Below are 24,046 nucleotides of genomic sequence, written 5' to 3' on the forward strand. Positions count from 1 at the left end.
ATGTCTTCGTATCTAAATGGCGCACTCAAATTTTTGTAAAGCGAGATGAACAGCTCATCTCTTTCTTTCTTATAGAGTGGGCACTCCATGACGACATGTTTAAAATCTTCTTCCTCCTTACACTTTTCGCACAACGGAGTAGCTCGTTTGCCGATTCGATGTAGGTACGACCCGCAGACTGCATGGTTCGCTCTCAATCTGCTAATTATAGTAACCAATCTTTTGTTCACGCCTGTACCTTTAAACCAAGGTCGTTTAGGCAGTTGGTTCACCATACGATTGTAAAATTGCCCCTTCGTACTATTGCTGTAGTCTGTTTGCCACATTTGAAATGCGGTTTTGGTTATTCTTCCTCTTAAATCCGACATAGGAACTTTGTACTCTTCAAATCCTCCATTTTCAGTGGCATCTTTAGCGAGTGTATCCACTACTTCATTCCCTTTAACACCGCTATGACCTCTTACCCAAAGAAAGTGAACGTTCTCCTCTTTAAGAAGTGCTATACGCTCTACTATTTCCGCAATAATATGATTCATCTTACACAGTCCGTGCGAGTTTGTTAATCTATGCAGTGCACTCAAGCTATCACTTAGTATTATAAACTTTTTCTCTGACAAGGAGCACATATATTTCTTGTGACATCAGTATAGCGACTCATTCTGCCGTATAAATTGATGCCTCATCACATAACTTAGTGGTCATAAAACGGTTGCGGCACGGATCATATACAGCACTCCCGACTTTACCAATTGTCGATCCGTCTGTGCATAAACAGTATGCTTTCGGATACTGATTAGAAATGTAATCTGTCAGCGCCAACTCCCCCCTTCCTTCAGGTATTTTGTTCAGTTCGAATATGGAATTAACGCTTATTTTATTCAATAAATGTTTGTACTTCATCGTAAACATGGGGTGACCTATCTTTAACGTTGGCAAAGACTCGGCCGTTGTTTGTGGGACACTACTGCCATTAAAGTCCTTCGAGCTTTTGAGGCTGGTAAGGTAGTTCTTTCGAGGTTCTACTCACTGAATTAAGCTAATACTCATCATGAATGAAGCCTTCCCGTAAATGACAGCGAATCTTGAACTCGAACAAGGCCCGAACGCCCCTTGCCGACTCAGCCAGTACTTTAGTTCTTTCATAAGACACTGTAGGCTCAAATGAGGTCCCCCCATAAGAAGTAAGTCCACGCTTTGTGGGAAGTGAAAGGAAGGAAATAATCTGTACTTTAAAAAAAAAAATAGGTATTTATCCTACTTGATATGCAAGAGGTCGCCACCATAAGCCACTTTTGGCTTCAGTAAGAGGGCCCAGATCCTTCCCATGTCCAATCTAAGCTAAGAAAGTTGTAGATACTGATTAACAAATTATAGAAAATGCGAGGAAACGAAAAAAGAAGTTTCAATTTTCTTTCTAGGAACTTCAATTTTAAGTACAACAAAATGAAAGAGGCATAAAACACTAAGTTGATTGCCCTTTATTCGCTAAGTACTGAAATTTATTGAAGGACAAAATATAAAATATGCGGTACTACTTTCAATGCAACATTCCTGTGTCTATAGGTGACATTACTCGGTTGCATTAAATATTCAAATATGTAAGTATTTTGTAAATTATTTTTCTGTAAATAGAACATACATAAAAAGTTTATTTACTCTGGCAGGGAGAGCGCATTTCGAAAATAATATGAAATAAATATTACTTTTTATTTTGTAGTAATAACAATAAATACAAATAATGTTAATGAACTCGTTACTAACATCCACCACACAAAGATATGTGGTATGACGCTATCCAATACACACCTTGATACAATGATACCTGTACGCATGGTTAGTATAACGGACAATGCCGTTAGGCGACGGCAACTATATTGTGCAAATATAGGCGTGGTAAGTCCTTCGGCTATCTCATACACTTACACATTAACATACGTCATCGATACAAGAGAAAATACGTCAGACTTTTTTTTTTTTTTCTTCTTTAAGATCAACATACTTTCCCTCGTGCAACCGGATTGGTTTCTTGTTGGTTTATTTTCGGTGTAAAGAGTGGGGGAGAGACAACCTTCGTATTGAAAAAGAAATTAGCTATTAAATTATCAATTATTAATTGCAGCCTGTACTGACATGTCTATCCGTCCGGTGGATATGCTAATTGGCCACGAGTTAATATCTAGAGGTATCCTTAAAAATGTTTGGTGGTGATATCTTGATGGTGAACCTATCGGAGGTAATAATTCAGTTTCTCAGTTTCACTTGCCTTATTTGTGCCCATAGTATTGGAAATATGAGAATTTAGTTTCATTTTACTTCTCTTGTATGTGATAAAGGAAAATTTTCGCTGCGAAAAACATATTTTAAGGCCTTCTAAATAAAATGAGACCAAAGTGAACCGCTGATTAAGAAAATGGTGGAAAATTTGAAACCATCGATACTAGTAAGATAACAACATCCGGTCTAATAAACTTCATATTTTCCGGAATATATTGTTATATTAATATTATACGAAAAAATCATTTAACATAAAAGCAAAATCATTTATCGTGTATATAGACGCCTAACATTCATGTTCCCAATAAAAGAGCCAGACTAGGCGAGGACATTCGGAAAGTTTAAAGGAAATCGTTGGAACTGTTTTCCACTAAAACCACAAGAAATTGGAAAAACAATTTAATAAACTGGCGCTTTTATTGGATTAATTTTGACCAATATCTACTAAGTCTATTGGCTATTCTTAAACCAATACCAAGTAACAAATATGAACTTTCAACAATCACCCGTTTTTTTGGTATGTAGAACACATACCAAATGTATGTATTTTATTTTCTCAAAGTGCAGTATGTGTGTGAATCTACAAATTTGAATTTCCAATCCAAAAAAAAAATCGATTATCCAGAAAGGCAAATCAACAAAAGCGTTAATTGTGGCATTTCTCTACCTACCAACTTCCGTCATAAAGACACAGGAAGGTAATGGAAGAGGCTGGCCAAAGAAGGAACTTCAAAGAAAACTGCCTGGAGGAGCTACGGAAAATTGTACACATGGAATTTGGCAGCTTACTCTACTGGGGTGTGCGGCCAGAAACAGATTTTCCTACTTCTTTGTTGGAGACATGGCAAGACTAGCCAAACCAATATCTTTAGCCGAGCTACCGAGAGAGGAATTCTTCTCACTTGAAGAGACAGGAACTAGTTTTACAATACCGCTGCATAGAAAACGTGGCCAAGCATTGGAACTCTGTATAATCTCCTTAAAAGTCAATGGTTAGCTCACTACATTCTCTCGCGAAAATCCCAGTTTCTAATCCTTAGATTTTTCTCTTCCTAGAAGCTTCTTACAGCTAACTGCCCCAGTGATGGACAGTATTGTCTGTAGCAAGAGAACACTGCTTGGAAGCCGGTATTCCACTGTAAAAGACACCCGGGGCAGCAATCCACACAGATTTTTTGATGCGACAAAAAAATTTAAATAAGAATCTGAATGGCTTGTATTTCGCTCGCAAACGATCCCTCAACCTATGACGTCTACAACTCTTCTTCTTTTTGATTAAATTAGAAAAAGGAATGACTGCGGTATTACCAGACAGACAACACCATGGAGGGGTTTGGATGACGCGAACTTAATTCTAGGTATGTAGATCATGCTACTACTTATAAGAAATTTGAAAACTGAAAAAATCCTTCTAAAAAGCAGCATTTTCCTCAAGCAAAATGCAGAGAAAGTGAATATGCAACATAAAAACTACTTATGCAGAATTTCTACATATTATTATTATTATAATTAGGCCAAAAAGTTACTATAATAACGATGTTCTGTACAAAAGCACTTCTTACATATAAAATAATAATTCTCTAAAGACCTACATAAAAGTAATTATTTAAAGTGAGTACAACAGTCCTAAGTGAAATGTGCAGTTATTTTATGTTAAAGTGAAACCAATGATACTGTTTTTTTAAATGTAAACTTGAAGGTCAGTTGACCATCAGGTCCGCTACAATTACTGACTGTTGAATGAACATAATGAATAACGTAAATTTCTGTTCATTTACACGTACGAAACCGAAATAAGGTTCGCCATTTTGTTTTTGGATGGTGAGGATGCTCAAATGAGTTTCTTTTACCACAATTCAGGAAGGTCTGGATAGTACGACTTCCGGTTACGTCTTTTTTTTTTTAAACTCAGAATTTTAGCTACACATTTATCCCTTTAATAAGATAAGACCTGCATCAAAGTTTACTAGTATTTTGGAGCAACAATGTTGAAGCCACATTTTACGTTCATCACTATTAAATTTATTGATTTTTACAGGATTTTTTTTTTGTTTCTTGTAATTGAAACAAACTACTGCGAAATGTACGAGGGTCGTTTGAAAAGTCCGTGCAAAGTCAGAGAGATAGCACCACTGGCGCGTATCAAAGTTATGTTTAGTTAGTAGCATCTCTTGGAAGAACACACACCAAGTTTTAGCCAGATCGGTCTATTTCTTTGTGTTTGGCATTCGTTTGAATCGAGGAAGTCGAGTGATTTTCAAAAAATGGACGAAAAAGAATTTCGTGTGTTGATTAAACACTACTTTATGAAAGGCAAAACGCCTCAGGAGACTAAAGAGAAGCTTGATAAACACTATGGTGACTCTGCACCTTCGATTAGAACAGTTTATAAGTGGTTTCAAAATTTTCGGAGTGGCCATATGGGCACAAGTGACGCTGAACGTTCTGGACGCCCTGTTGAGGTTACTACTCCAGAAATCATTGATAAAATCCATGATATGGTGATGGATGACAGAAGAGTGAAGGTGCGTGAGATTGCTAGTGCTGTGGGCATCTCGAATAAACGGGTACATAATATTTTGCATCAACATTTGGACATGACAAAGCTTTCCGCAAGATGGGTGCCGCGATTGCTCACGCTTGACCAAAAACGAAATCGTGTGAAGTGTTCCAGAAGAATCCGCAGGACTTTAAGCGTCGTTTCGTCACTGTGGATGAAACATGGATACATCACTACACTCCTGAGACCAAAGAACAATCTACGAGTAAACAATGGGTTACCAAGGGGGAATCTGCGCCAAAAAAGGCGAAGACCGTTCCTTCGGCCGGAAAGATTATGGCGACTGTCTTTTGGGATTCGCAAGGAATAATCCTCATCGACTATATGGAAAAGGGTAAAACTATTACAGGTGCATATTATTCATCGTTATTGGACCGTTTGAAAACCGAGCTGCAAGAAAAACGCCCACGATTGGCCCACAAAAAACACCTTTTCCATCACGACAACGCACCAGCTCACACCTCAGCAGTTGTGGTCGCAAAATTAATGGAAATGGGGTTCCAACTCGTTTCACATCCCCCCCCTATTCTCCAGACTTGGCTCCCTGGGACTACTATTTGTTCCCCAATGTGAAGAAATGGCTGTCGGGAAAAAGATTTTATTCAAACGAGGAGGTGAATAAAATCTTTGCAGAAACGAATGCTATATTTTAGACTTGGACAAATCCTATTATTCGGAAGGGGTCAACAAACTAGAGCAGCGTTGGACGAAGTGTATAAGCCTAAAAGGAGACTATGTTGAAAAATAAAAAAGGTTTACCCCAAAAAATTAAGTAGTTTTTATTTTTGCACGGACTTTTCAAACGACCCTCGTAAGCAACAGAAATAAAAAAGCAGATTACCATCCAATCGGTGCGAAAGACCGACCGACATACAAGCTCATTATCGCAATCACAACTGATTTATTGTGTTCTGGATGACGCACGACTTAGAAAGGTGAGCTGCAAGGTCTGCCTCTGCAGTAATCAGTCATTGAAAATTTTACAAAGAGGTGGCATATTTACCTGCCGCAAAATAAATAAATACCCGGATATTGTCAACGATATAAATTATTTTTTTATTTTACCTTTATTTTTTAGAAATGTTAAAATACAAAGTTATTATTTTTTAAGTTATTTTTGGTCGTGGCATATTTACATTGTAATATCAATACACGAACATCTTTGTTTGTAAGGTTATGATAATGTAACCAACAAACGGTTTCTTTATAGGTAAGTAAGCAAAGTGAAAACCTAACATCTCCATTCTATAACCAATTGATGTTTATGCTAACGTTAGTTACAACCGGATATTGAAAGGTATATTCACTGAGTTAGTAAACTACAGGTGAAAAAGAGAAGTTATTGTGTCAATAGCACTAATAAAATTTTCACATATAATAATAGTAATTATTTTATATTAATTTCAGAATTATTGAAACTCACTTATCGATCATAATAAAGCCATAATTAAATTCCAATTTGTACGACTAGTAATCACGTAGCTCCGTTATTTTAAACAAATATTTTTCCTTTTCCTTACACATATAAAGCAAATCGAAAAATAAAAGTACATAATATTTTCAGAAATTCAAAACAGGGTGTTCATTTTAAGACGGCTCAAATGTATTTCATGCTTAAACGATTGATCTGAGCAAAAAAAATGGTAGAGGAAAAATTTGTTGCCCGTCACCTCTAGTTTCAGAATATGTGACATGATTTTAGATTCCTGATCGCGTAGGCGGCAGTAGCGCGTCTAAAAAGTAAGGGTTCGCAGTTGGCCCCGATTTTCATATACACCGTTTTAAAGAGTATAAAAAGTTATGATAGAAACCGGAAACTGCGATTCGATATCTTAAAAATTAAAGGTGCTAGGCCATTTCAAAAATCTGGTATTTACTAACCATATTTCAATTTTATTAACTTGTTATCAAAGGGAAAGAAGAAGAGCACGCGATAGGTCATTTTTATGTATTTTTTCATCCCCTTTCTTCTGAAAATATTGCCAAGGCATTAAAGCTAGTATTTTTCCTAATATCGGGAAATAAGTAGTTTTCCGAGTGATTTTCGAAGCAATAATCAAATGTTAAGAGCTTTAGATGTTCTCAAGCATACACAAAATGACTAAAAAATAATTTTACATCTCTTACAAACAGAAGTTTCAATAATTTTTTGGTAATTTTGGGAGAGTTGCGTTTAATTAACCAAAAAAAGTTGGAAATCTCCAGTCACTGAAAGCTAAGTAATATTGTATGAAGGTAAGATTTATTGACAATTCGAGAAATCACCTGCGTCATTATTTTTTAAATAGTTAAAGTTCTTATCATCGGAAGAAGCAATGGATTAGCTGACTATTCAGAGATCTTGGTCTCTGATATCAACACGAACTACATTTAGACAGTTCCAATAATACCAAATTCACACGTAAAATAAGGACCTGTGCAGAGATAGTTGAATTGTGCAACTATTTGAGTTTAGCGAACGCTCAGACAAATTCTAGCTGCTCCATTCACACCTAAATATTTAACACATTACAGAAGACTACATTTTTGGGGGGGTAAAAACATAGTTACACTTAAGGAAGGCCCAGTATAGGAGATAGAAGTCGCAGAAGGATAGACTCAGATCATCCCTAGCCAAATTTAAACTACTTTTCAGAATTACGTTACAAACTAGTGAGAAAGACAACACCAAAATTTGCGCTTAAGATGTTAACATCTCATTTACAAAACACAACAATGACCTAATTAAACTTATTTCCTATCCTAGTTACATTAGGATGGTATTAACTAAGATTACAATACAAAAAAAACAAAAAATCAGTCTATTTGAAAACATATAATGAAGATTCAGATCTTAGTAACATACTTCAACTAATTACACCGCAATTACACTATAGAACATTACAATATGCTACACAATACTAACGAAAGAACTACTTAATTGGTATTACTTACAAATTACGTAATTCACAGTATAGCGCCTAACTAAATTTTTGTTTAATACTAAATTTAGTATTTTATTAAACGATAAGGGAGGAAATAAATAAATAAATAATGCTAGCTAGATCTACAACACAGCTGTATAGCGGAAGTGGGACCATTGAAGTTATTAGTGAAAGGCACTTTCTATCCTAACAATACTCGAAAAAGTTATCGTGAGAGATAGAATTAGCGATTAATACTTTTTATTTAATATTTTCACTAATTAAATGGATGAATATTCAATGAATGGATGAATTTTGTGTTATATATACGTATGTATATAAAATAATAGCGAATAACGGAAGATGTTAAGATGGAGTTTAAGGTTTCAAATCCATGCAAACCCTATAAGATTCTCTCTTCGCAGCCTCAACAACTCACTTTCAAAACTCAGTTTAAAGAATATTCATTTTAATCAATTTTTTTTCTAAAACTTCAACTCCAAGTGAAATTACAGGCTACAAGTTTGGAGAATTCTAGAGAGGATATCCTGTTTCGTTCAGAGAGTAGTTAGCCCATCTCTACTTAACTCCGGTGACTTCTCCTCCTAACTAATAATACCAGTATATTTCACTTTCTACACAGAAATATGAAAGCAAAATAGAAGGAAAAAATGTATACAAGTTCAAAGAAAGTTGCTTAAAATGGTGGTAGAAAGGTACAACGGTCAAAGAATCCTTTTATAATATAGTAGTCATTTTTTTCTAACTTTTTTTTATATTATATATTTCCATTTATAGTATATCTTCTTATATTCGCTAGCAAAACTGCAGATTTGTCACAGTTTCCCACTGGGAAAATTATCTTATATAATGTGCGATATGTTTTTCGGTTTCTAATAGAGTAAGGTATTCTTTGAGAAGATTTTTGAGTCTGTGATGTCTAAAACTAAACACGTGTACAAATCGTAACTATAATGCAAAGAAAGTAAATCTTGGATATTTAGCCTTAAAGAATCAATTCATCAAGATTCTAGTTTTCCTATTGTCATTGATTGCCAAGAACTATCTCAGCATATACGAGTATAACCCGCTTAGACGTGCGTACTCTTTAAAAACCCGTCATAATGCGATTTAGTTGTATTGGTTAGCGATTAATGCCTTATTGGGAGAGCCAGATGATTATTTTCACTATAAATTGAATCTGTTAATCACATTTGTTGGCATCAATGACAATAGAAAAATAAAAGCGTATAACGAGAGGCTGTTAAGACGCTTTCAAAACTCAATTTAAGGAATATTAATTTTAATCTGCTCTAAGTCAATCAACTTTCATAATCCCCATAGAAGACTCATTTACACTCGGTGGTATTCAGGATTGTTATTCCAATATACAATCAATCGTTCAACAAACAGCCCTAATATTACTTAAGATATTAAAGATAATTGACAGGCTCCACAAAAAGTATTAGACATTATTAAATCCTACAAACATACGGACGGTACAAACATTTCAGACATATAGCTGACGCACCTTTCTACGGTGACTAACCTCACTCTTCACAGCGACCTCAACATCCCATTCCGGCACCAACTCTCCAAGACGAAATATGAAAAGTTCGATACTGCGCTCTCTTCTTGCTCTAATCTTCTCGAACTGTCTCTCGCCTCCTCTGACATCCCTAACAATAATTGCCGACTGAATCGCCAGTGGCCCCGCGACTTCCTTGCAGTCTGAAGATCATAATCATTGTCATTCATACCCTGTAGAGAGTGCTACCACTGGGTAGTTTCCCTTCTCTTGCCTTTTACGCATTCATTTATCGTATACATTCCTTTTTACTTATTGTATACATGTATATACAAATGGTAAATAACGAAATAAATTAAAAAAACAAAATAGTGTAAAGTAGAAGCAAGTATGTTAGCACCCAAACTCGAAACAAGTTATAATATCCATGGAAATCAGTTCAAAAACGGCAAACACGAAGAAGAAGAACAGTTTTGGATAATCCCGTTTTTTGCTCATTAATGGAAACTCGAAATCTATTAAATCTATGTTTATAAAAAACAAAAAATACAGTCACGTATTATCGAGGATTTGTCCTATATTATAAAGAAAATTTGGGAATTTTATATTTTATCGGAAAAGAGAAAAAAGAAATGGTCAAATTTAGGTTTTTTTTTCCACATTACGCTTTTTCTTGTAGTTTTCAACGATCAACCTTTATACAACTGTTCTTCCGGAGAGTTTTAATGATAAGGAAAGAAACGGAAGGGGCTAGTTCTTTGATTAGAGTAAGGACTTCCCACGTTGGGATTCAGGGATCGGAGACCAGCTGCCGATACCAATTTTCTTCCCGAAGAAGTTTCTTACAGCCTCACTGCCCGATGACAGTGAGGCTGTAGTAATGTCTGTAACAAGAGAACACTGTCCAGAGTTGGCAGCGCACTAAAAAAAAGGCTCCAGGCGCTCAAAATCTTAGAATAAAAAAGCTCTAAATAAAAATTAATAAAACACCGTGGTCTATTAACCATACAAAAGGGATTATTACAATGGTAAACCTCTTCTTGTTCTTTGCAATAATGAACACGCAGCTTATGATTCTCAGTCAATAACTTCTCTCACTCGAAGAAGCGTTAATTGATGAATTCGCATCAGTGTTTTATAGAAGACTTTAACACATAACTCTATGCTGGAGTGGGGGCAAATGTTTGGTAGTAAAATATAGTTATTTTTATAAAACATAGTCATCTAGAACTTAGAGATTGCTGTCTATCGTAGTAAACTGTGCGAGCATTTTCAAATTATTTTCTTTACAAGTAAAAAACCAAAATGGTGGTGCTATTTACAAATGTGAGAAAGATAACCAGGTAACTAATATAGGTAGTGGTAGAAAGGAACGTGTGGGGTCGATGTGAAGGTATACCGGTTTTTGAGGCCAAACTGCCAGGCAAGCTGCCAGTGCTGTGATCAGGATTTTGTATAAAGTATGACCTAAATACACAGTTATATGCACACAGGTACTTGTGATTGAGAAGGCAGTGGGAGACATATTTATGCAAGTTTTTCCTCTTTTCTTTAATCTTCTCATTATTATTATTATTAAGCGGTTATCCCCACCACCGACTTATCTCCTCACGACCACTAACCAAAGAGTGGGGGGACATGGTATGAAGATTCACTATAACATACTCTCCGTATGTAGTATAACAATATGATGGTGGCATAGTTTTGCTTTATTGTTGCAGCAGGTTCTATTAAACAGTGGAAGGTAACAATAAAGAGCCAGCTGTTCAAAAGAGGAAGTGGAGATACCCCCGTGTCATTCTTTTTGGAAAAAAAAATGTCTCACACAAAAAACAGACAAAGGTAATGACCTAGTGTACCAATTACGCAAGTTCACATCATTTCCCCACACTACAACATGGAATTGATCCTCTTTAACCTCTTCTTCAACGCTTAAACTGCATTTTTATCGCAGCTCATTCTTAATAAGAAGTCTTAAATATTACAAAAATTGGGTAATATTACAACTAATGGCTAACAGAAAGTAGTTCAAAATCGTTTCTTCCTTCCATACAAACTGCTACCATCAGGGGTGTCAAACTCATTTAAAAGACGAACAATTAGGTGCAACAGGCAAGATTCACGCGGGCCACATCATATGAATGAATGAACTATAAATATATACATAAAATAAATAATAATAACAATAATAATAATAATAATAATAAAGCTTAGGGAAGGGATTAGCTATGCGGTTAGCATACTGGACTCCCACGCGGAGGTCCCGGGTTCGAATCCAGCAGCTGACCCTTAGATTTTCTCTTCCTAGGAGCTTCTTACAGCTCACTGTCCGGTGATGGACAGTGTTGTCTGTAACGAGAGAACACTGTCCGGAGGCCGGCAGTGCACTGGAAAAAGCTCCGGGCGCTAATAACCTCAGCTGTTGATGCGCAAAAAAAAAAAAAAAAAAAAAAAAATAATAAAGCTTTATTGACACCCTTTCCAGAGAAAAAGCCACTCCATTGGAGGATTTACATAAAATAAATACAGAAGTCTAAATCTGTGGCTTGGTACAAGAAGTGCCAATATCAAAAAAAGGATTACGAGTGTACATCCTCTTTGGTTTACCTGGAGGGGGGAAATATTGATGCTAAATTTTGACATTGGCACTAGTACGTCTTAGTAACTCAGTTACTACTTTGAACTTGACTTCCGCACTCCTTGCAAGAAAAATTCTTATGGTTAATATATCAAAAAAGATTTTTAACCCATTTTTACTAAAATCTAACATTGGCACTTCTTGCACCAAGTCACGGAAATGTATTATACATTTTAAACCTTCTTAACTAGTGATCAAAGAGAAAAGTTAGGTGAGGAGGATTGGAATGCAGGGAAAAAAAGGAAAGGAAAAACCTGCAGCTGCATCATATTTACAAATTTGATTTGATCGGGTATGATTCACAATATCTCAAACCGAAATGCTACTTTTTATGTTTATTGTTATTGGGAGATCAGTTTACATTATGTGACACGGAGGGTTTCTAAATGTCGCCGGAAGTAGTCAGCGTGTCTATACACGAATGCAGGCCCTTCGGGAAAGGCACTGAGGCCACGCGTATACTGTTCTTCAGTAGTTAAAGGATTAACGACGTAATTCTGTGTGTACGGTATTGCCTGGATCTCCACCTAAGCGATTACATTGAGTGCCATCACTTTTTGTAGAGTTCTGGACATCTTTTTTTTTTTTGGTGGCAAATTGATTCATCCGAGAAGGAAGAGAAATTTTAGCCAATTTCAGAACTTATTTTGTTCTTCCCCGAGCTTTCAACATCCATTACTAGGCCATCTTCATGCCTGATGCTGAGCCTATTGAGACATAACGTTCAAACTCAGTCTGGTCCAGATAGAAACCCATAAGCCAGCTATTGATAGAACCTCGAGGTGGCTAGTAGGTCATAGGCTAGTCCTAAAATCCCAATTCAGAACTCTTATCATGGAAAAAAATCCCTTGAAACATCTACGACCTCTCCGCACGCCTAAACTTAAATATCAGGCATTTCAGTCTTGGTTTGCTTAACTCCAAAAAAAAAAACTAATCACAGCCTAGCACTTCGAGACATCGCTATAGCCATGAAGATGAAAACAGAAATTAGAGCTACGAGAGGATGGTAAGCTACTGGCCTCTATATTCCTAAGTGTTCTACTTTCCACCGAAGCTCTACCCCTCACATTATCCGCCCACGGAACAAATTACACGAAATGAAGCTCTTTACCGTGTATTATGCGCATTCTGACAACTGTCCAGCAATACGACATGTTCAGTTACTCTAGGAAGCTGTAAAATTCTACTTTTCTTACAAACTTTTTTCTACAGCCATAATAATTGGGTCCATTTTTCTAATAATCACCTCCATTGGTCAATTCTATAACACTGATTTTATATTATTCATCATTTTATACAATCTTCATCTTTGTTATATTATGTTTTGTGAATTTAATTCAAGTTTACGGATCGTTTTACTGCTTTAAATTTCATTCTTTTGATTGTAAAAGTAGCTTATACTTGGTTTTCCTTCAGTTTTTTTATTTTAAATATACAAAGTAGATCAAGAGATTTAAATTCTGGTCTTAGAAACAAAATAGTGTGGTTACATAAGCCATAATGCAGCAGCAGCGCAGAAAGTTACACGTACCGTGGCGGTTTCTTAAGGTGAAACTTTATGAATAGAATATCCGTGTGTGGGATGGCAAAGTTCAGAACCAACGTTGGCGTCCTCCTAACAAAGCCACCTCGTAGAATATTTAACTATTTATTAAAATTTAGCATAGGCTAACTGGAATATTTGGAATTAAATTTTGTTTTAAGAAAAGCATGTTCTATAAAAAATGGTAAAAAAACAGTAAATCTGAGTACGTGCTGCGCAAAGTTATTTATACAGAATATCCTAGGGCAGGTGTCCCTAAACTATGGCCCGTGGGCCACATGCGGCCCCCTGAGGACATTTATCCGGCTCTCGCCGCACTTCCGGAAGGGGTATCTCTTTCATTCAGTGGTCAGTGAGAGGAGCACTATATGTGGCGGTGCTGCGAAGCGCTGCGTCGCTCATGTACAGTACTAGTTCCGGTGACGCGGGACGCACGTGTCACGGCTCCCTAAAACAGTGTAAAATAACAGCCAGAAGTAGGAAGAAAGGCAAAGCACTATAACTAAACCGGACATTGACCATCTCATTAGCCAAAAGCAGGTCCATAGTTCCGACAGAAATACTGGGCAGTTTGGTGATTTAAATTAACTTGTTCTTTATTTGAAATATTCTATTTGTTCCCGTTTTGTTTTTTTTACTTTAAAATAGTTTGTTTTATAGTACGGCCCTCCAACGGTCTGAGGGACAGTGAACTGTGGCCCCCTGTGTAAAAAGTATGGGGATCCCTGTCCCTGGGGGCCCCTATATTCGTAAAAATAAGCAATCCATTGAGTAAAGAGACTTGAAAATTCTCTAATGATTTAAAAGTCTTCTTGATTTAAGCAACACTTTTAATTTCCCTGTAACAGGGCACAAAAAGATTGGACCAAAGATTTCTGGAAAGGAAATCCTACTCACCCCTTTCACCGGAAATGGCCCTTCTGGAAAAAATTGTGTGCAAATCGAAAGTTATTGATCCTACAACTAGAAGAGCAAGCAAAATCACAGGAGCCGTAACCTGGGGAAATCTCCAAAATAAAGTACTGTTAATTTCCTCACTAATTAGTTCGGTTTTTTTAACGTCCTTAACCGCTTAGAAGCCTTCTCCAACTAAACTCCAATCCGATTTTATATCTTTCTTTTAGTTTTTACTAATTCACTTTCTCTTTCATTATATCTATCTTCTTTTGTTCTAAATATTTCCCAATTTCAGGCAATCATCTCCAGTTGCCATTTTCTACAGGCTTGCTTCCATACAAACTTATCAATAATCATCATTGGCCAAATTATTTTATGATTATAAACTCCCATTAACATGAAAGAAACTCCAAAAATTGCCTAATAAAAATTTAATTTTAATTTATAACCTTTAATTTAAGAAACTAACTTTCTATCGCTATCTTATTTTTTTGTTTTATTCCCTAAAAAAATGGAAATTATTATTTTCAGAAATGCTAATAGCTGAAGAATTCCCATGGGAAGAAATTAAAAATATATTGTTAATAATTGAAGATTATTGTTTGTATAAAAACAAAAACTAACAATTGGACATTTAACTAAAATACGAACAAATTTTTTTGGAAAAAAGTATTAATTTTCATTTTTTGTTAATTGACTATTAACACGTACTAATGTATAATTCAGTGGGCAGTGTGGATGATCTTTTATATATTCACACGCAGCATTTGTGCGTTGATATGAGAGTTCAGCTGGGAGAGATCTCTAGTCCAGTTCTCTCCTCAGTTTGCCAACTGGATTATCCTGGGAGTGTGGCTTGTATAAGTATAGTTAGATAAGGACTAGAGTGTATTATCGTTCTCATCGCTGAGAATATAGTCGGTTAACACGAACATGGTCGTTAACAATCTGTTATTTTGGTCTGTACATACAGTATTTCCCGTCACCTTTTTCCAATTAAGACCCGGCAACTCCTAGTTTCCTCTCTTATTTTCCCTCCCATTTCGACTATGGTTGCCTTAGTGTATGGCCGGTCTTTCTGGTGATATTGAAGCTAAGCTCAAGCGCCTCTTATGAACTGCTTTATAAGATTTATTTTCAGCATTTCCAGAGGCTCCTCGCATTTCGCACTGCTACGGATGAGTTGAAGTGGCTTTTTCCTGTCTATCGCCGCCAATATTTTTTGGCTTCTTTCCTTTTTCAAGTCATCCAGTCTCAAAGGCCTTCCTATATTTTTCAACTCCTTAAGTTTAAATCCTCGATCCATTCCCGTAATACTAGATCTCGCTCATCTGATCTCTATATTCCCTCTCACCGTATCTCATCCATTGACATTTCCTTCCTGATACGTGCTACCTCTTTCTGGAACTCCTTGCCATCATCTGTCCGCCATACTCCTACCCTATCTTTAAATCCCTTCTATTCAGTTATCTCCTTTCTATTCAGCTTCCTCCGAAATTCTCATTGTTTTAATTTATTTCCTTAATTTCTGCTGGTATTTTTATTTTCACTTTTTGTAAATACTTATTTATTTATTTTCTTTTAATCATAGGCCAAACTATTTGTACCTGTATTTATTCTTAGGGGACAATTGTCCCGGAATAACAAATTTCTTTTCTATTTCTATTTATAAGTCAGGTTGGAAGTTATAAGAATGTAGCGTTTTTTTATAAACTTATGCTTGTCACTCTTAAGTATCCAATAATGTGGATTAAATATGCATACAACTAACTGTTTAAGAAAACTAGGCATTTTCAAAACTTCCTTCCAACATTAAAACTGTCCAATAGGACAATTGTAATGAAGGTTGTTTTTGAAAAAGTGCACGGAAAAGCGTAACATTGAAAAACCACCCACCTTTGACAATGTTTATTTTCCTCTTTTTCTATAAAAGAGAAAATTACCAAATTTTCTTTAAAGTAAAGAACATTTCCTCGTTTATAAGTGTTAATTTTTTACAACAACGTAGATCTAAGAAATTTCGAGAAAAAAGTTGCTAAAATATAGCATTTTTAGAAATTCTTCTTGCAAATTTGTTTTGTAAACATCGATGTTATGAATCGATTTTCATAAAATTAAGGCGTCATTTCATTTTATTTAGATTAAGTTTTTTAAGGGGCCCTCAACGGTGTAGATGCTTTAGGAAATGAGTTTTAGCCACATATACGATAGGTTGTCTCTTATTAATAAATCTTTGCCCGATTTTTTAACAAAAATTTGCCACTTTGTAGTGGCCAGCAATTTCCCTAATTTACATCAAAGTGCCATCCTGTTCTTACACTTACTAAGGGGAAGTATTGCACGCATTCAAAGTAATAAACCACGATTGGACCGATTTTCATAAATGAATTCATCAATTATGCATATAGATATTCATAAATTGTAACTTAATAGATGATAGAAATGTTTTCTCTTTTTAGACAAACAATTCCATGGATTTTTTTAGCCGCCATGTAAAGAAAGCCACAAGAAAAATCTAGACCACATTAATAATTAAACAATATCCAGAATGGAATAGTTCACTGTCCGTCACTCCCCACGCTTCAATGGATTTCTACACGAAATCTATGTGCAAGAACGGAATTGTGCAAGTTCTTGTGGTATTAGTGGGAATATTTACAATTTAATTTAATTGTAACAAAGGTAACCATATATCTGGGATTTTATCCACCTCTAGCTTTTTATACAAACTTTTATATTATTTTTATTAACTTTTTGGAAATAATTAGTTCATTATTACGTAAATTTAGTATGTGTTCGTGTAAGTTCGGGTTATTGTTAGTTGTTTTCTTTCCAACATTTCTGAGAATTACATTAGTATGTGATTCAGATCAGTTAATTAAAAGAACTGTGTAAGGTGTGATGAAGAATGGGCGGCTAAAATTTCAAAAATTGGGAAATATTTTACAAAAAATTGTGAAATAGACTTAGTTTAGAAAGCCAAATAGTTATTGTTTGGAAATTAATAATAAAAACAAATCAAAAATCGTAGGCTGGCACCCACCCGTCTTTTAATGCAATTGTTATGTTGACAAGTTTTCTTCTAACGTAATAATACTAATTAATATCATTTCAAAAATTATAATAATACTCTGATTTAACAATTAGCTTTAAAATAAATAAATTCCTCAGAAATATAAGACGCGAGAAAAACTAGTTCTAGCTTCTGAATAAGATTTATGATTGGGTCAAATAGCATTAGTTTTCTCACTTAAATAAAAATAACTACATCGAAAACTCGAGTTACCTCAAAATACATGAAAAAAAATTTATTCCCCGCGCCCAGCAAATCTCTTTTCGAACAGATGAATGTATTTTTGAAATTACATCGAGTACCCTTCGAGAAAAGCCATTCTTATCACACGAATCAAACTTAATACTTAACCATATGATCCAGCCTTAAACTGTCTCGAGAATTTTTTGATTTAATATGATAAGGCACGGTTTTTTTTTGGACTCGAAACCTTATTTTCGAAAAAAATCAAAATAAATTTCTTAAATTTAACGCAACCACTGTACTTCCTGTTCTAAGCTCAAAAATTACTATAAATTTTTATTTATTTATTTATTTTTTAAATTCATCACAAAATAAGTAGAGCAAAGCAATGTTACTAGGAGAAAATAATAAATATATCAGAAGAATAAACAAAATAAATATTGTTCAAAAATCCAGAGACAGTAATTTCGATAAGTTTCTCCCCAATTGAAAAGATCGATCTGAGTTGCATGGAATCGATAATGATTTTGTACTAGATAAACTGCTATCAGTTAACTGCATAGAGCGCAGTTAAGAGGACAAGATACGACTGCATATATCACACAAAAATCTAAGATATTATCTGTAATTCTCCTTTAATGAGATGTGCACGGATGCTGTGCTATTAGAGGACACGCCAAAAATCCCCCCCCCCCCAAAAAAGGACCTTTATTTCCTTTTTATTTTCATGGCATTCACTTTTTTTTGGAAAAGTCAAAATATTGTATTAATTTCTCCTAAATACAAGGTGACGAAAATATTGTAATTATTTCAAAATTTCTCCAAATTTGCACCGAAAATTTACATTCTGTGGTCTCCACTAGAGTGCAGATAAGTGTTCTTACAAAATGGATTGTACGAGAAAGAGCGGAAAATGGTAGTTACGTCAGACTTTATATTTCATTAGAGCATCCTCTCAGAACCGGACATTAACATAACGAAGAAAACTATTGATGGAAATTAGTATTACACTACAATAGCGATTTAGAGAAAAATTCTTTCCTCCACGGAAAATCCCTTTAATTGAATTTCCCGGGAAAATTAATGTAAAAAATTGAAAACTGTATGTACGCATGTCAAAAGAAAAACATTAGATTTGGTATTCGACAGATTTTCTGGGGAAAAAAGGACAATTAAACACACAGCACACATTTCCGTAACACATTTATCTCTCCTTTATAATACGTAACATTAGAATCGTTTATTACGCAGAAATGGTCAGAGAAAAGTCTACCCGCCTTTTTCCCCACAGAAGTGACTTTGATTGAATTTCCATGGTAAAAACGTTAAAAAATATATGTATATACGAGGGTCGTTTGAAAAGTCCGTGCAAAGTCAGAGAGATAGCACTACTGGCGCGTATCGAGGTTATGTTTAGTTAGTAGCATCTCTTGGAAGAACACACACCAAGTTTCAGCCAGATCGGTCTATTTCTTTGTGTTTGGCAATCGTTTGAATCGAGGAAGTCGAGTGATTTTCAAAAAATGGACGAAAAAGAATTTCGTGTGTTGATTAAACACTACTTTATGAAAGGCAAAACGCCTCAGGAGACTAAAGAGAAGCTTGATAAACATTATGGTGACTCTGCACCTTCGATTAGAACAGTTTATAAGTGGTTTCAAAATTTTCGGAGTGGCCATATGGGCACAAGTGACGCTAAACGTTCTGGACGCCCTGTTGAGGTTACTACTCCAGAAATCATTGATAAAATCTATGATATGGTGATGGATGACAGAAGAGTGAAGGTGCGTGAGATTGCTAGTGCTGTGGGCATCTCGAATGAATGGGTACATAATATTTTGCATCAACATTTGGACATAACAAAGCTATCCGCAAGATGGGTGCCGCGATTGCTCACGCTTGACCAAAAACGAAATCGTGTGAAGTGTTGCAAGAACGGTTTGCAGCTGTTCCAGAAGAATCCGCAGGACTTTAAGCGTCGTTTCGTCACTGTGGATGAAACATGGATACATCACTACACTCCTGAGACCAAAGAACAATCTACGAGTAAACAATGGGTTACCAAGGGGGAATCTGCGCCAAAAAAGGCGAAGACCGTTCCTTCGGCCGGAAAGATTATGGCGACTGTCTTTTGGGATTCGCAAGGAATAATCCTCATCGACTATCTGGAAAAGGGTAAAACTATTACAGGTGCATATTATTCATCGTTATTGGACCGTTTGAAAACCGAGCTGCAAGAAAAACGCCCACGATTGGACCACAAAAAAGTCCTTTTCCATCACGACAACGCACCAGCTCACACCTCAGCAGTTGTGGTCGCAAAATTAATGGAAATAGGGTTCCAACTCGTTTCATATCCTCCCTATTCTCCAGACTTGGCTCCCTCGGACTACTATTTGTTCCCCAATATGAAGAAATGGCTGGCGGGAAAAAGATTTTATTCAAACGAGGAGGTGATTGCAGAAACGAATGGCTATTTTTCAGACTTGGACAAATCCTATTATTCGGAAGGGATCTACAAACTAGAGTAGCGTTGGACGAAGTGTATAAGCCTAAAAGGAGACTATGTTGAAAAATAAAAAAGGTTTACCCCAAAAAATTAAGTAGTTTTTATTTTTGCACGGACTTTTCAAACGACCCTCGTAGTCCCATTATGGGTGCATTCATTGCGTGTAAAAGGTATTGAACATGCAGCATATTTATTTATTCTAAGACTATTTTTTATAGAATAAAATAAAACAAAAATGTGTTAATTAAACACAGAAATATTCTCTTAGCTGCCACATATGATGACTGCCAATGACTAGCTCTAAGTCTTAGATGATTTATTTCACCATTTTTAATAGTAAATTATGGTCAATATTGACCTAGTCCTAGAAAATCAAGAGTTACAGTAAGGATCGACCACCGTGTCCCCAAACCACAGTACACGAACATCTCTATAAATCACGCTCAGCGAAATTGTGCTCTCGGCACTCCTAGCTAACTCTACAGTTCTTGCATTTAACATAATAAATGCTCCACGCTTTATAAAAATCACCTGAAGAACTTTTGGTGAAAATCTCAAATAAATGTCACTTCCGGTTTAGAGAATTTTGATTAAAATTACTTTTTTGGGCCAAAATGATATTTCAATGCTTCGTCTTTCTACGAAACTCTGTTTACCCACTGATCCATTTTTTTTTTATTTGGACTCAACAAATCTAGTAACTGATATTTCCGAAAATGTTTCCACGATCACTATACTTCTTCTTACTTTGCGTACGGGGAAATAAAACTTGAATAAAGATTTAAAATGGAAAAAAAGAAGAAAGTAAAGTAATTGTAAAGTAATGAAAGAAATACTGACACTAGCAAATTGGAATTTCGAATAAAGCGAAAAATATTGCTACTTTGGTAATGATATGCACAAGGTGGCCGTATAGAGGGGGCGGGGCAAAGAGAGGGAGAGAGACAGAGAGATCAGTGTACGCGGAGTGGAAAAGAGAGGCGACCGATCGCCGCCGGAAACTACTCTTAGTACTTGGTAAATGCCAACTACTTGTGAAACTCGTCACAAACCTGCCTCGCTACTACGAAATATCCAACGAGAAAGCTTCTATATGAACGCCTATTCAAATGTAACTTTTAAAAGTATGAAAATAAAAATTATTCTAAAAATATCGTATAAATAATCAAACTTTGATTTCTATTGTTTAATAAGTAGTTGAAACTGCAATTTGCCTCCGCGATGTCAAAGGTTTTTAGCCAACACAAAGCATTAGACATGCAATGTATTACGACAGTTTTTCGATTTCCATCCAATGTCAGAGATAAGATGAAAATTTAAAAAATAAAAATAAAATGATATTTTCGATTAAATAAAAAAGAAAACAAGTAAAAAAACAAAAAACAGAAAAATTCATTCAATAAATCGCTACATCCGGTTTGAGGGGTTCTAATCGTTAAATCAGAACATGTGTTATTTCCGCTGAAAACCCAATACAGAATTACACGATTGTAAAATTTTCCACAACCAGGAAAATTAAATTTGTTAAAAATTAAAAATGAAATTTGAAATTCTGATGTGGAAACAGGAAAATATTTCTCTGTTATTGTATGTATTGAAAATATTTAACGAATGCCTGCAATGGGAGTCCAAGAGTTGATAGACTACTCTAAGAGTTAAAGATTAGTTACTTCTTAAAGAGTCTCAGCATCCAATTTGACACAATTAGCCTAACAAATCACCATAACCAATACAAAGTGCCCTACGGATTAAACTAATGTGGGACACTATGTGGGTTAAGCGTATCCTTAATCCAAAACTCCAGTTAAACTTGTACGGCTATTTAGGCCCAAAAGGGGCATTGGATAGCGTAAGGAAAGTCTTTCACAGAGAATAATGTAGAAAAAGAAGCCTTAAGAGAAACCTAGAATGAATTCTATCTTACAGCTTTTCCCTTTAACCAGGGTCTTACATCTTTAAGATAAACAGTAACTCAATTATGACAAAATTCTAAAATAATTAGAACCTAAAATTGTACTTCCGTTTAGAATCCTTCCGGAGGAAAGGGCACAGGGTGAAACAGAACAAAAACAAAAAAGTACAATAAAAAGAGTTACTTCCGGAAAAAACAAATTTTACAGAAACACTAATTAAACAGGAAGTATTAAGTTCGAACATTCTTCGACAATTCAAAGTTTAGTGTCAGTAGTTTTGAAGGTAGGACCTCTCTTTGGATGAGAGAAATGGCAAAGTCTGTTCCAGCATAGACCGGAATTGGAAGCTCAGTTAATACGTTTTAACAACAGCGGAAATAAGTTATAGCCAAGTTATTCATGCTGAGATAATAGGAACCACTCATTGCTACAACCAGTTGGAGCAGTAGCTGAGAAAGCAAATACATAGCCCATACGCAGCATCAAATACTTGAAAAACGAAGAAGTTTTCTTCATAAAATCATCATTATTTGTGGTGAAAATGCACTTTCTAAAAGCCAACACAATACCCTAACTTCTGGAAAATAAAGTGGTAAAAGAAAATTAACAAAGAAAAAAGAAGAAAATCTTCTACCTTACGGACGCGTTCAAATCACTCTGGTTTCTTTCAAGAACATGGCCGGAAAACTTTCATTTTAAAGGCCCAGTAATTGCAAAAAAAAGAAATAGAAAGAGAATACTATAAAATTTAAAGGTATTCAGGGTTTGATTTAATAAAACTTAATTATCTTCATAATTGAAAGTACTTCAGCGCGCTTGGCGTCCTTGATGAAATTTACGTAATTTGAAAGGTAATTAAATCATTAAGTTTGTCCAATTTGATGAAAAACTGTATAAAATTAAAAATTAATAAATTTTGTACTTTTTTTTTTAAAGTTTACCTGAGGCAATGTTAGCCACAAGGATAACGGCGAAGATCCAAGAGGATCTTGGCTGCAGCATGCTGTCCTCTGCAGAAGCACACTATCAGCTTGTTGCAGCTATTTCTGCTCTGAACGGATTACAAAATAAAAAAAAAACTAAATCCCGAATTTAAATAAAAAGATAAAACACTTTAAAAAAAAAAAAACATTAAAATAATGTATACAGCACTGTTTATAGTCACTTCTTTGATAATGGCAAAGGGGAAACCGGTAATCTCTCAAGAAAATAAGTAGGAAAACCAAAACACACTGGAACGCTACGTAGTGCTAGACATGATAGTTCACTGTGCCAAGCCTAGGTACAGAATGGTCCGGTGAGGGGTCCTCAAGAAAGTGCACGAAGAGTGGGGTGTCTCACTTCTTTCTTAACAGTTGTCCCGCCCTACCTACAATATCTACTCAGACTGCTTCTCCAAATACTCTCTGCTGTATTTAACTTATATTTATTCATTTATTTTTCTACTTCCGTTCTGATTTTTTTGAAAAAATTAATAACAAAGGTAGGCAAGAAAACTTTAGGTATAACAAAAAATAATTTGGAATTTCAAGAAAGTAGGTTACAATTAAAAATTCACATGTGACCAATAATTCTTAAATTTCTATCTAGTTATTTTGTTCGATCCAAATACATAATTAAATTTCGTAATAGATCTGGAAAAAGTGTCTAGTGCACACTTGATTTTCTCTTACTACAAAATTTCGAGACTTTAGACACTCTTTTCAAACACAGAATTTTAAGACAAACATTATACTGAAAGTGAATCCCATCCACAAAACAGTGATCCAAAATAAAAATGGATTACTACCATGGATTACAATGGGTGGGTTAAGTTTAAAGAGATGTTGACCACGCTATCTACTCTTATCGTGAGAGCAGTCACAATAACTGTACACGATGTGGAGTGACACCTACTGGGTGCCTACTCCCTTCAAATATCCAGATCTTATGTTATCAAATATCACATTTACTTGTTACTACAATTTTTGCTATAATTATATACATACGAAATACGAAGTATAGAGAAAATCGTAGAAGAAC

At 35.3% G+C, this 24,046-nt stretch overlaps 1 protein-coding gene across 4 annotated transcripts in view; it reads right to left on the reverse strand.

The window, feature by feature from the left end:
* Positions 1-23,322, reverse strand: part of LOC141454700 (uncharacterized) — a 211,009-nt gene extending 187,687 nt beyond the window's left edge. For 3 of the 4 annotated variants that reach the window (XM_074129216.1, XM_074129217.1, XM_074129215.1), the window contains exon 1: positions 22,966-23,321. In XM_074129216.1, coding sequence (XP_073985317.1) covers positions 22,966-23,026 — 61 coding nt within the window. In that variant the 5' untranslated portion in view covers positions 23,027-23,321. Of the gene's footprint in view, positions 1-22,965 lie in introns of all 4 variants that reach the window. The other variant, XM_074129218.1, reaches the window with a different exon arrangement.
* Between the last annotated feature and the right edge of the window lie 724 nt (positions 23,323-24,046).

The sequence above is a fragment of the Rhodnius prolixus genome, unplaced genomic scaffold (assembly GCF_049639745.1).
Source record: "Rhodnius prolixus isolate KJV_2025 unplaced genomic scaffold, Rpr scaffold_9, whole genome shotgun sequence".
NCBI lineage: Eukaryota > Metazoa > Arthropoda > Insecta > Hemiptera > Reduviidae > Rhodnius > Rhodnius prolixus.